Source organism: Ranitomeya imitator, chromosome 2 (genome assembly GCF_032444005.1).
Source record: "Ranitomeya imitator isolate aRanImi1 chromosome 2, aRanImi1.pri, whole genome shotgun sequence".
NCBI classification, from domain to species: domain Eukaryota; kingdom Metazoa; phylum Chordata; class Amphibia; order Anura; family Dendrobatidae; genus Ranitomeya; species Ranitomeya imitator.
The window spans coordinates 673,000,561-673,012,435 of NC_091283.1; the positions used below are offsets into that span (position 1 = coordinate 673,000,561).

The 11,875-nt window shown below is 45.6% G+C and overlaps 1 protein-coding gene across 4 annotated transcripts in view; it reads left to right on the forward strand.

Annotated features, from left to right (window-relative positions):
- MTG1 (mitochondrial ribosome associated GTPase 1) overlaps positions 1-11,469 on the forward strand; it is a 321,942-nt gene extending 310,473 nt beyond the window's left edge. For all 4 annotated transcript variants that reach the window (XM_069753046.1, XM_069753049.1, XM_069753048.1 and 1 more), the window contains one exon: positions 11,130-11,469. In XM_069753046.1, coding sequence (XP_069609147.1) covers positions 11,130-11,227 — 98 coding nt within the window. In that variant the 3' untranslated portion in view covers positions 11,228-11,469. The remainder of the gene's footprint in view (positions 1-11,129) is intronic.
- The last annotated feature ends 406 nt before the right edge of the window (positions 11,470-11,875 follow it).

Sequence of the window (11,875 nt, forward strand, 5' to 3'; positions counted from 1 at the left end):
ATGGTGAAGTCCAGAGGTTGTAGGGCTAAACTCCACCGCAGCAATCTGGCGTTGTCTCCGGAGACCCGATTAAGCCAGACTAGGGAATTATGGTCCGTTAGGAGGGAAAACTGTCGTCCATACAAATATGGTTGCAACTTTTTGAGTGCCCATACTACCGCCAGGGACTCCTTCTCGATGGCCGCATAGCTTCCTTCACGGGGCAGTAGTTTCCGACTCAGGTAAGCTACCGGGTGTTCTTGGCCGTCCGGCCCGACTTGGCTCAGTACTGCCCCCAATCCAAACATAGAAGCATCTGTGTGAACAAGTAAACGTTTAGTTGGATCAGGTGCGGCCAATACAGGGGTATTGGTGAGGGCGTCCTTTAGTTGGCGGAAGGCTTCCTCACACTCTGGGTCTAGGTTACCTGGCGGGGTTGGTTCTTACGGATCAGATCAGTGAGGGGCTTGGCTACGCTGCTGTAATTGGGAACGAATTTCCTGCAATACCCCGCTGTCCCTAGAAATGCCATGACCTGGGTTTTAGTGCGTGGGGTGGGCCATTTGGCTATGGCCTCAATCTTGGCTGGTTCTGGTCGCTGTTTCCCACTTCCCACCCAATGCCCTAAATACTGAACTTCTGCTTTGCCCACGTGACACTTGTTTGGGTTCAGGGTGATTCCGGCCTGGTGGATCCTGTCCAATACTGTCTCTAGGTGATTTAGATGCTCTTCCCATGTCGCACTGTAGATGGCAATGTCGTCCAGGTAGGCACAAGCATATTCCTGGAGACCATCCAGAAGCCGGTCAACCAGCCTCTGGAAGGTCTCCGGGGCATTCTTCATCCCGAATGGCATAACTCGAAACTGGAATAAGCCGAACGGGGTGACAAATGCCGACTTGGGAATAGCATCAGGACTAAGGGGAATCTGCCAGTAGCCTTTGCATAGATCGATGGTGGTCAAATACTTTGCCCCCGCCAGCCGGTCTAACAACTCATCCACATGCGGCATGGGATATGCATCCGTCACTGTTTTCTCATTGAGCTTACGATAGTCTACACAAAACCGTGTAGTCCCATCCTTCTTGGGCACTAACACTACGGGGGATGCCCAGGGACTATCTGACTCTTCAATGGCCCCTAAATGCAACATCTCTTGTATCTCTTGTCGCATGCCCTCTCGTACAGACTCAGGGACGCGGAAGGGGTTTTGTTGCAGGGGGGTCTGATCCTGGGTCTCAACCTTGTGTTGTGCCAGGCGAGTGTACGCTGGTCTCCCCGAAAACATCCTCTGTCTCTGCCTCAACAACTCCTCCGCCTGCTGTCTCTCCCAGGGGCCTAGGTCCCAAGTTTACCTGGTCCCATGTTTTAGACTGAGTCCTTTCCCGTAAGACATTCAGCAAGGGAAGTCCGGCTAAATCCTCTGCTTCAGGCGCACAGATGGCCACTACCTCTTCAGGGCGCTCCCGGTAGGGCTTCAGCATATTCACATGGAACATGCGGATAACCCTGGGGTCGTCACAATCGGCGACATTATAGGTGGTGTCGGCTATTTTCCCCACTACCTGGTAGGGCCCCTGCCTTGCAGCTTGGAACTTGTTCTGCTTAGTGGGCTCTAACACCAGGACCTTCTGTCCTAATTCCAAGGTGCGCTCTCTGGCCCTCCGATCGTACCATACGCGCTGGCGCCGCTGGGTCTCCTGCATGTTCTCACGTACAGCCTGGGTCAGCTCCTGTAGGCGGTCCTGGAATTCCAGCACATAGGGTACAATAGGTAACCCTTCTATGAGGCCCTCCCCTTCCCAGTGTTCTAGCACTAAGTCTAGGGGTCCCCTTACCCATCTCCCGTATACCAGCTCTAACGGGGAGAACTCCGTGGATTCTTGGGGCACCTCCCGATAGTCAAACAGGAGGTGTGGCAAAAATTGCTCCCAGTCCCTGTAGGTTTTGGTAAAAGTCCCAATGAGCTGTTTTATCGTCCCTTTAAAGCGTTCACACAACCCATTGGTTTGCAGGTGGTACGGGGCGCTTCTAATGGACTTTACGCCACACAGCTTCCACAGTTGGTTGGTCACCTCTGCTGTTAACTGGGTACCCTGGTCCGAGATAATCTCCCGGGGAAATCCAACCCGTGAGAAAACCTGGAGCAGGGCGGCCACCACCGTCTCTGCCAGTATGTTAGGTAATGCAACCGCCTCTGGATACCGTGTGGCATAATCTACCACTGTCAATATATACCTTTTCCCTGATAGACTGAGTTTGGCTAACGGCCCTATCAGATCGACCGCTACTCGGCTAAATGGTTCCTCCACAATGGGGAGGGGGCGTAATTTGGCCTTGCATCAATCCCCCCTCTTGCCAATGCGCTGGCAACTGTCACAGGTATGGCAGTATTGATGAACATCATAGGTTACCCCCGGCCAAAAGAAGTTTTGTGTCAGACGATGCCTGGTGCGACTGACGCCGAAGTGCCCGGCCAAGGGTATGTCATGAGAGATTCGCAGTAACTCCTGCCTATACTTCTTGGTAACTACCAGCTGTCGTTTTATAGTGGGGCTCGTCCCTGTGTGGTGCTGCTCTGTGATCCGGTAGAGGAGTCCCTACCTCCATATAAACTGTTCCCCTTCCAGTACCCCTTTCCCCTCTTGTGCCTTCCCACGATATCCCTCCAATGAAGGATCCTCAAGTAACTCCCTCTTAAATTCATCTGGGGTGGACCAAGAAATGTCTGGCTATGGGAATACGTGTAGGGCTGGGATGTCTTACCTGGGACTCCTCTGAGTGTGATTCCACCTCCGCAGCTCGAGCTTGTCTCCGGGTGGTCACAGGATATGTCTCAGCCAGAGGGGCAACCGAGAATGCAGACAACATGGGCCCCCAAGTCATTTCCCAGCAAGACGTCTGCAGGCAAATCCTCCATCACTTCCACCCCTTGGTTAGTTGTAGCCCCCAATGCCGGGTCAGCTTCGCCTTGGTAGCAGTGTACGGCAGCCTGGCTGAAGGTAGCTGTTCCCACCTTTGGCCACTGGGTATGCAGAGTTCGGTTGGGACTTTGTATTTGCAGGTGGCCCAGCTGACGGCAGGTGTGGCATCACGCCCCAGGGGGACTGTGGTAGGCCGGGTTTCTAGCTGGTCCCCCTACAATCTTCGGTGGTTTGGGGCCCTCCAGGTCCATGGGCGGGCCCCTAGTGACTATCTTTGATCCGAACAACTGCGGCCTCCTGGCATCATGATGTTCATCGGCCAGACGAGCGGCTTCCTCAAGAGTCGTTGGCCGCCTGTCCCGAAACCATTCCTGTGTCTCGGGGTTTAGTACATTAAAGAATCATTCTAACAAGAAGAGCTGGAGGACGTCCTCCTTAGTGGTTGCTTGGCTCCCTTGTATCCACTGTAGCAGTGACCGCCGTAATTTACAGGCCCATTCAGCGTGGGTATCGGTTACTCGTTTTATGAGTCCGTGGAACTTTTGGCGGTATGCCTCTGGTGTCAGCGCATACCGGGCCAAGATCACTTCTTTGATCCACTCATAGTCCATACAGTCCTCATCAGGTACCGTGCGATAGGCGTCCACTGCCCGGCCTGTCAGCTTGCTGGCCAGAATCTGAACCCTTTCCTCCGGCTTCACTTGATGAAGAGCACACTGCCGCTCAAAGTCCTGCAGAAAGCCATCAATGTCTTCCTCTACCTCCCCCAACTGTCGGAAGGCATTACACTGGATCTTTTTGTGGCTTACTGTTGAAGGTACCTGGTCGAAGGCCAGAGCTCCCCCTGCTCGCTGACTCTCCTCTCTCTGCTCTGCCATCTCCATCTTGGCCGGCTCCACTTTGGTCCGCTCTGCCATCTCCATCTTGGCTAGCTCTATCCTGGTCCGCTCGGCCAACTTTTTCTTCAGATCAGTACGCACCTCAGCCATCACCTCTCGTATGATCTCTACTGCAGGGTTTGGGCCATAGAATGCCAGTCTGTTCTTTACCTCCCTCTGGAATGCAGTCTCCTCCACGTTCACATTGGGGGGTGCTGCACTGTCATGTTCCATGATGGCTGCTATCAAATCCGCTTTTGTTTTGTTGCTGGAGATCAATCCTTGGGCTTCCACCAGATCTTTTAATGTAGTCCTCTTTAACTTCTGGTAGTTGTTTTCCATTCATTCCTTTCCTCCTGTAGAAGGGGTATCATATCCCGCTGTCTACCACCCCGTGTTTCCGGAGGTCCACTCTGCTTTAGCTGGAGTCTGAATGAAGGACGCTGGCTGGAATTCCTTGATTACATGGGCGCATATAAAAGATCACTGCTTCTCCACGTATTTCCAGTCTGACAACACTTTACTCACAGGACACAAAATATATAACACAGATACAGAGGGCAGGCCAATAGAAAAGCGGCAGGCCAGACATACATTACAATAGCCGCAGGTGGCCAGAGCCTGCCAATATTTACTGTGGGAATTACAAAGGTGGTGGGGGTGGGCGGGGCGGACAAAAGGGGAATATTGTGTCCCCTCTGCCCAGGGGCGCAGCCTGTGGCCTGATGCATTAGGGACATTCATCTCACATGGAACCTATTATACATACAGTGCCTACAAGTAGTATTCAACCCCCTGCAGATTTAGCAGGTTTACACATTTGGAATTAACTTGACCTGGAAGTGTGAAATGCACTGCAGCAAAAAAGAATGTTATTTATTTATTTATTTTTTTAAATTGTGAAAAGTCTTTTCAGAGGGTCATTTATTATTCAACCCCTCAACCCACCAGAATTCTGTTTGGTTCCCCTAAAGTATTAAGAAGTAGTTAAGGCACAAAGAACAATGAGCTTCACATGTTTAGATTAATTATCTCTTTTTCCAGCCTTTTCTGACTATTTAAGACCCTCCCCAAACTTGTGAACAGCACTCATACATGGTCAACATGGGAAAGACAAAGGAGCATTCCAAGGCATTACAAGATCATGGAGGGTCACAAGGCTGGCAAGGGGTACAAAACCCTTTCCAAGGAGTTGGGCCTACCTGTCTCCACTGTTGGGAGCATCATCCGGAAGTGGAAGACTTATGGAACTACTGTTAGCCTTCCACGGCCTGGACAGCCTTTGAAAGTTTCCTCCCGTGCCGAGGCCAGGCTTGTCCGAAGAGTCAAGGCTAACCCAAGGACAACAAGGAAGGAGCTCCGGGAAGATCTCTTGGCAGTGGGGACATTGGTTTCAGTCAATACCATAAGTAACGTACTCCACCGCGATGGTCTCCGTTCCAGACGAGCCCGTAAGGTACCTTTACTTTCAAAGCGTCAAGTCAAGGCTCGTCTACAGTTTGCTCATGATCACTTGGAGGACTCTGAGACTGACTGGTTCAAGGTTCTCTGGTCTGATGAGACCAAGATCGAGATCTTTGGTGCCAACCACACACGTGACGTTTGGAGACTGGATGGCTGTTGTGAATTCTGTGGCAGAGCTTCCTCCTGTGGTCACAAGTGGTACTTCGGCTGATTCTCTCTATGAGCTTCCGTTGGTGGAGGAAAGTGGTACTGCGGCTTCTGAGTTTCCTTCCTCAGGTGATGTGGTGAAGTCGTTAGGTGCTGCTCTATTTAACTCCACCTAGTGCTTTGATCCTGGCCTCCAGTCAATGTTCTAGTATTGAACTTGCTTCCTCCTGGATCGTTCCTGTGGCCTGCTGCTCTGCATAGCTAAGTTGCTCTTGTGTTACTTTTGTTTGCTGTTTTTTCTGTCCAGCTTGTTTATTTGGTTTTTCTTGCTTGCTGGAAGCTCTGGGACGCAGAGGGTGTACCTCCGTGCCGTTAGTCGGTACGGAGGGTCTTTTTTCCCCCTTTCCGTGGTTGTTTGTAGGGTTTTGTGTTGACCGCAAAGTCACCTTTCCTATCCTCGCTCTGTTCAGAAAGTCGGGCCTCACTTTGCTAAATCTATTTCATCTCTACGTTTGTCTTTTCATCTTAACTCCGTCATTATATGTGGGGGGCTGCCTTTTCCTTTGGGGTATTTCTCTGAGGCAAGGCAGGCTTATTTTCTATCTTCAGGCTAGCTAGTTTCTCAGGCTGTGCAGAGTTGCATAGAGAGCGTTAGGCGCAATCCACGGCTGCCTCTAGTGTGGTTGGAGAGGATTAGGGAGTGCGGTCAGCAGAGTTCCCACGTCTCAGAGCTCGTTCTATATTTTTGGGTTACTGTCAGGTCACTGTATGTGCTCTGACTTCTATGTCCATTGTGGTACTGAATTGCCTGATCATAACAGATGGCACTGCATACGACCCCAAGATAACCATCCCTACAGTCAAGCATGGTGGTGGCAGCATCATGCTGTGGGGCTGTTTCTCAGCCAAGGGGCCTGGCCATCTGGTCCGCATCCATGGGAAGATGGATAGCACGGCCTACCTGGAGATTTTGGCCAAGGACCTCCGCTCCTCCATCAAGGATCTTAAGATGGGTCGTCATTTCATCTTCCAGCAAGACAACGACCCAAAGCACACAGCCAAGAAAACCAAGGCCTGTTCAAGAGGCAAAAAATCAAGGTGTTGCATTGGCCTAGTCAGTCTCCTGACCTTAACCCAATTGAAAACTTGTGGAAGGAGCTCAAGATTAAAGTCCACATGACACACCCAAAGAACCTAGATAACTTGGAGAAGATCTGCATGGAGGAGTGGGCCAAGATAACTCCAGAGACCTGTGCCGGCCTGATCAGGTCTTATAAAAGACGATTATTAGCTGTAATTGCAAACAAAGGTTATTCCACAAAATATTAAACCTAGGGGTTGAATAATAATTGACCCACACTTTTATGTTTAAAATTTATAAAAATTTAACGGAGCAACAAAACTTTTTGGTTTGTAAGATTTATGCATCTGTTAATAAATCCTGCTCTTGTTTGAAGTTTGAAGGCTCTAACTTATTTGCATCTTATTAAACCTGCTAAATCTGCAGGGGGTTGAATACTACTTGTAGGTACTGTACATATAACTGCACAAAATATTCTGGGTGCTGAGTAGTTCCGTAATATGTAACAGACGTCACAGAAGGAATTTATTAAAAAAGAAAGATAGGAGAATAGATATTGAAAAAATGCTAAAACGACTTAAAATATAGATAAATTTCAATTTTGTCTATCACATTTAATAAAGACCATGCTTCCTTTAGAAAGCTATTATGCAAATATGATCTGGGGATGCTTCAGCAAGGCAGGAATTGGACAGGTTGTTCTTTGAGAAGGACGTATTAATCAAGCTGAATACAAGGTTATCCTGGAAAAACAGTTGATTCCTTCTGCTTAGGCAATGTTCCGCAACTCTGAGGACAGGTTTCCCCAGCAGGAGAATGCGCCATGCCACACAGCTAGGTCAATCAAGGTGTGGATGAATGACCATCACATCGAATCCCCGTCATGGACAGCCCAATCTCCAGACCTGAACTCCATTGAAAAACTCTGGAATGTAATCAAGAGGAAGATGGATAGTCACAAACCATCAAACAAAGCCATTAAAGAAGAACTTCTTACATTTTTGTACCAGGAGTGGCAAAAGGTCACCCAAAAGCAGTGTGAAAGACTGGTGGAAAACATGACAAGACGCATGAAAGCTGTGATAAAAAAAATCATGGTTATTCCACAAAATATTGATTTCTGAACTCTTCCCGAGTTAAAACCTTAGTATTGTTGTTTCTAAATGATTATGAACTTTTTTTCTTTGCTTTTTTTGAGGTCTGCAAGTAATTAAATTTTTTGTTATTTTGACCATTTCTCATTTTCAGAAAATAAATACGAAATTTATTGTTTGGAACTTTGGAGACATGTTGTCAGTAGTTTATGGAACAAAAGAGCAATTTACATTTTACTCAAAAATATACCTGTAAGGCTACGTTCACATTTGCGTTGTGCGGTGCTGCGTCGGCGACGCAACGCACAACGCAAACAAGAACGCATGCAAAACGCATAGTTTTGTGATGCATGCGTCTTTTTTTGGCCGGATTTTGGACGCAAAAAAAATGCAACTTGCTGCGTCCTCTGCGCCCTGACGCTTGCGCCAAAAAAGACGCATGCATCACAAAATGATATGAAAACGCATGTCCATGCACCCCCATGTTAAATATAGGGGCGCATGACACGTGTCGCCGCGGCTGCGCCCGACGCAGCCCCGCAAAACGCTGAAAATTTTTCAGTAGTCTCTTAATTTTTCCCAGCGCTGTATATTGCTCAAAATTAAAATTGCAAAATCAGCAAGGAAAAGTCATGGAATTATAGAAAGGAGAAAATAGGAACAACATTTTCAAAGCTCTCTATGTATCCAGTATGTGTGCCACATGCAAAAATACATGCATTTGCCTGCCATGGCATGCTAGTAATAAGGTTATTAATGTTTGTCTGAGGAATGTTTTGCCACACTGACTGCACTTGGGAAGCCAAGTAGGTCCGCTGCTGACAGCTCCCTTTCCAATTGCTGACCAATGATGTCGGTTATGTACTCTATGGGAGACAAGTCCGGAGACATTGCAGGCCATGAAAGAAATGCATGCATGGAGAAAATACTGCTTGGTATTGTAGTATTGAAGAACGACTCGTGGGGCACTTTTATGTACCCTTTTAAAGGCCTCTTCATGACGTTACAGAGGAATCTCCAGCTATCCTTGCATTCAAGTCAAAAGCAGGACTCATCGCTGAAGAGTATTGCTCTCCTTACCAACCTCCATTGCTGTCTTGCATTGCACCATGATAGCCTTTGAGATATTGCAGCCAGCGGGTAAGGAAAGGGTGAATCAAACACCCGAAAACCCCGCCCCTATGGCTGAAGATTGTCACCTGAATTTGGAGGGAACAGAGTCCCTTTAAAGGAACACCTTAATCTTGATGTCTGCCTAGTAAGCCAATGTTGTGCAAATATCTTTTAATGGTTTGTGTAGACACTATTTGACACCTTAGGTTTTTAAAGTGATGTTTGATTTAATTTGCAGTACAGAATGGTTCACTACATTTTATTCTTTGAATCTGATGAGACCATGAAGGTAACACCATGAAGGCAGGCACAAGGGAAGTTCACTGGTCCTACCTCTGGTATTATTGCGTGGGGTGGCATAATGTACAGAAGACAGACCTCTATAGTCTTCATTCCGGATACACGAACAGCTTGGCTTTACAAAGATTTGGTTGTGGAACCATTGGTATTAACAATTCTCCAAAGTGTCCCAGGAGGCCTGTTTCAACACAACTCCAGGCCACATGTTGTTGATGCTAATAAGAACAGCCTGCATGGCCTAAATGTACTACAATGACATGCATCATCTATGTCAGTGTTCCCCAAGTCCGGTCCTCAAGAGCCACCAACAGGTCACATTTTTAGTATTTCCTTGGTATTGCACAGGTGATAATTGCATCACCTGCACAGGCAATAATTCCATCACCTGTGCAATACTAAGGAAATCCTGAAAACATGACCTGTTGGTGGCTCTTGAGGCCAGGAGTTGGGGAACACTGATCTATGGTCTTGACTCCTATCGAACACATCCAGATCAGCATTGGTTGACAAATGTAAAGGAAGCTGCCAACAGTGGATCTTGAAGATTTGTGGGCCCAAATGTTTTCTGTGTGGCAAACCAGTCTTCATTCAGCCATAAATAACCACACTGATAACATGCCATAGCATGTTCTGCATGTGGCACTAATTCAATAATGATTTTAAAAAGGTTTTCATTTTATATAATGCATATCATTAACATGTCTAAAGATCCTGTGATTTTAATCATTCCATGACGTTTCTTTCTTGGTGTTGAAAATTCAGTGTTGTGGACTGTATAAATAATTAGTACAGGAGGAAGAAGGCATATTCAAAGGATTGTTAGGGACTTTGAATAAGGACTAGGTTTTCAAGTCGGTGGCGTGAGCGCCATTGTTAGGGTGGTGAACCCATTTAGAGTCAACACTGACATATAGACTTTAGGAATAGATTGGTTCTCATATTCTTTATTACAAAGCAATTGAAATAAGGCACTTAGGAACCATTATTCAGTACCTCTTCTATATCGTGGTAAATGTCCTGAAAATACTGTTGGCAACCTATTTAAGTACTGAATTTCTTTACACAATTTTCTCATTTTATTTTTTTTTTGGGGGGGGGGATATAAAGTAATTGTAAATTAATAAATGTTTTAATCATAGTACTTCAGTCATTATAATAAAACTTCTGGGTTGTCTTAGTTTATTCTGACAGCTCAATGCCTCTAACAGCGTGTAATGAGGACTGAAATTAATTCTAGTAAAAATTGTTGCCTGAAAGTCAAATGGTGTTCCCTTCATTCTTGGCCCTGCTGTGTATCTAGTAAGCAGATTACAGCCAAATTGCGAATACTTCTGAAAATAGATGAAACTGCACAATATAACTTGGGTTGTGTTTCCCTAATTTCCTTTGCCATAAAAGTGATACTTGTGAAAAAACAATCCCAATTTACTTTATTTTTGGAATTATAAGATGTGCCTCACCATAAGACGCATCTGAGTTTTAGATGGAAGAATATATAAAAAAACAAATAGTTTGTGAGCCACTCTATTAAACATTGTATCATACCATTATGGATGACCCACTAAGAGTATGTGCATATTGTCCAGATTCTAAAATATTCTTTCTAAATATCTATCCTTACACCCTAAGCACTCTTGTAATTTATGATTTTGTTAAATGGCATACACTTATCATCTAGCTAAGCTCTAAATGTGTTTTTTTTTATATACTTCCTGTGAAGTTTCGTTTGAGAGGATTCTCTAGCAGGAGGTCACAGGAGGCTGCGACTGCATTCGCTACCCTCCTGGAACAGGCTTTCATCAGGGAGAGCAGTGTAGTTACTTACTACAGTTTCCTGCATCGCCACCCTCTGAAGATGCCTTGGATCCATGGTGATAGATGCTGTGGGAGAAGCAAGTGCAGCCCCACTACTCTGCTTCTGCCTCCACTGCCACCCTTTATGTCCTATGTCAGACATTTTTCTTCTTCCTTTAAAAAGTGAACTGGGATTAGATCAAAGAAAAACATAACATTCAGTATCACCTTTTTCTAATATACCTTTTTAATTTTTTTGTGACTGACTTGAAACATATATTTGTGTATATTTATTGCACAGTAAAATGTCTACACCCTTAAATTCTACCCTGTTTATGTTGATGTTTATTTCTAGGAAATGTGAATATTACAGTTCCAAATTACTCAGCTGCTGCTTATGACTTCATTCGTTCTTTCCGCAAGGGAGATTTGGGAACAGTGACTTTGGATTAAAAAGTACAAGAAGTCATTTAAAGAATTGGAATTCATTCAGCAAGTGAAAAAGAAACCTCTACTGTACTGTGATTTTTCATAAAGAAGCAAAGTTTCACCAGTCTTTGGAAAATTGCTTACTGAACTTGGTTTTTCCCATGCTATTTTACTGACTCTAGCTTGTTTAATAGTATAATATATTTTGGCTACAGATTCTCCAAGATTTAAAATAAACAATTGAAGCTGTACATTTAAATTAGAAATTGTGTAATGAACCTTGTTGCATAATCCGCATATTAATACTAGACTGCTCAATGTATGTGGGTTTAAAGCGTGATTGACTCCTCTTCAAATCATGATTCCTATTCATGAAAGAGATTACACCAAAAACCTGGCGTAAAACACTTTGAATCTGCAGTTTATGCATAACATGGTGTCAAGCAGAAACTGTGCGACTTTTGGCATTTTCATGTTAGCTTTGTCCAGCATGGCCAAACTGAGATAGGGCATGGTGATACCTGGTGATGCAATCCGTCTTGTGGTTGTTGTTTAATCTTTATTTGCAGTTTTCAGTTAATGAGATTCTCGTGCTTTGGGGAAGTCTGTAGGGGGTATGGGTCTTTATGTGGTGCACTGCTTACATATTCATATACATGGGCAAAACAATAC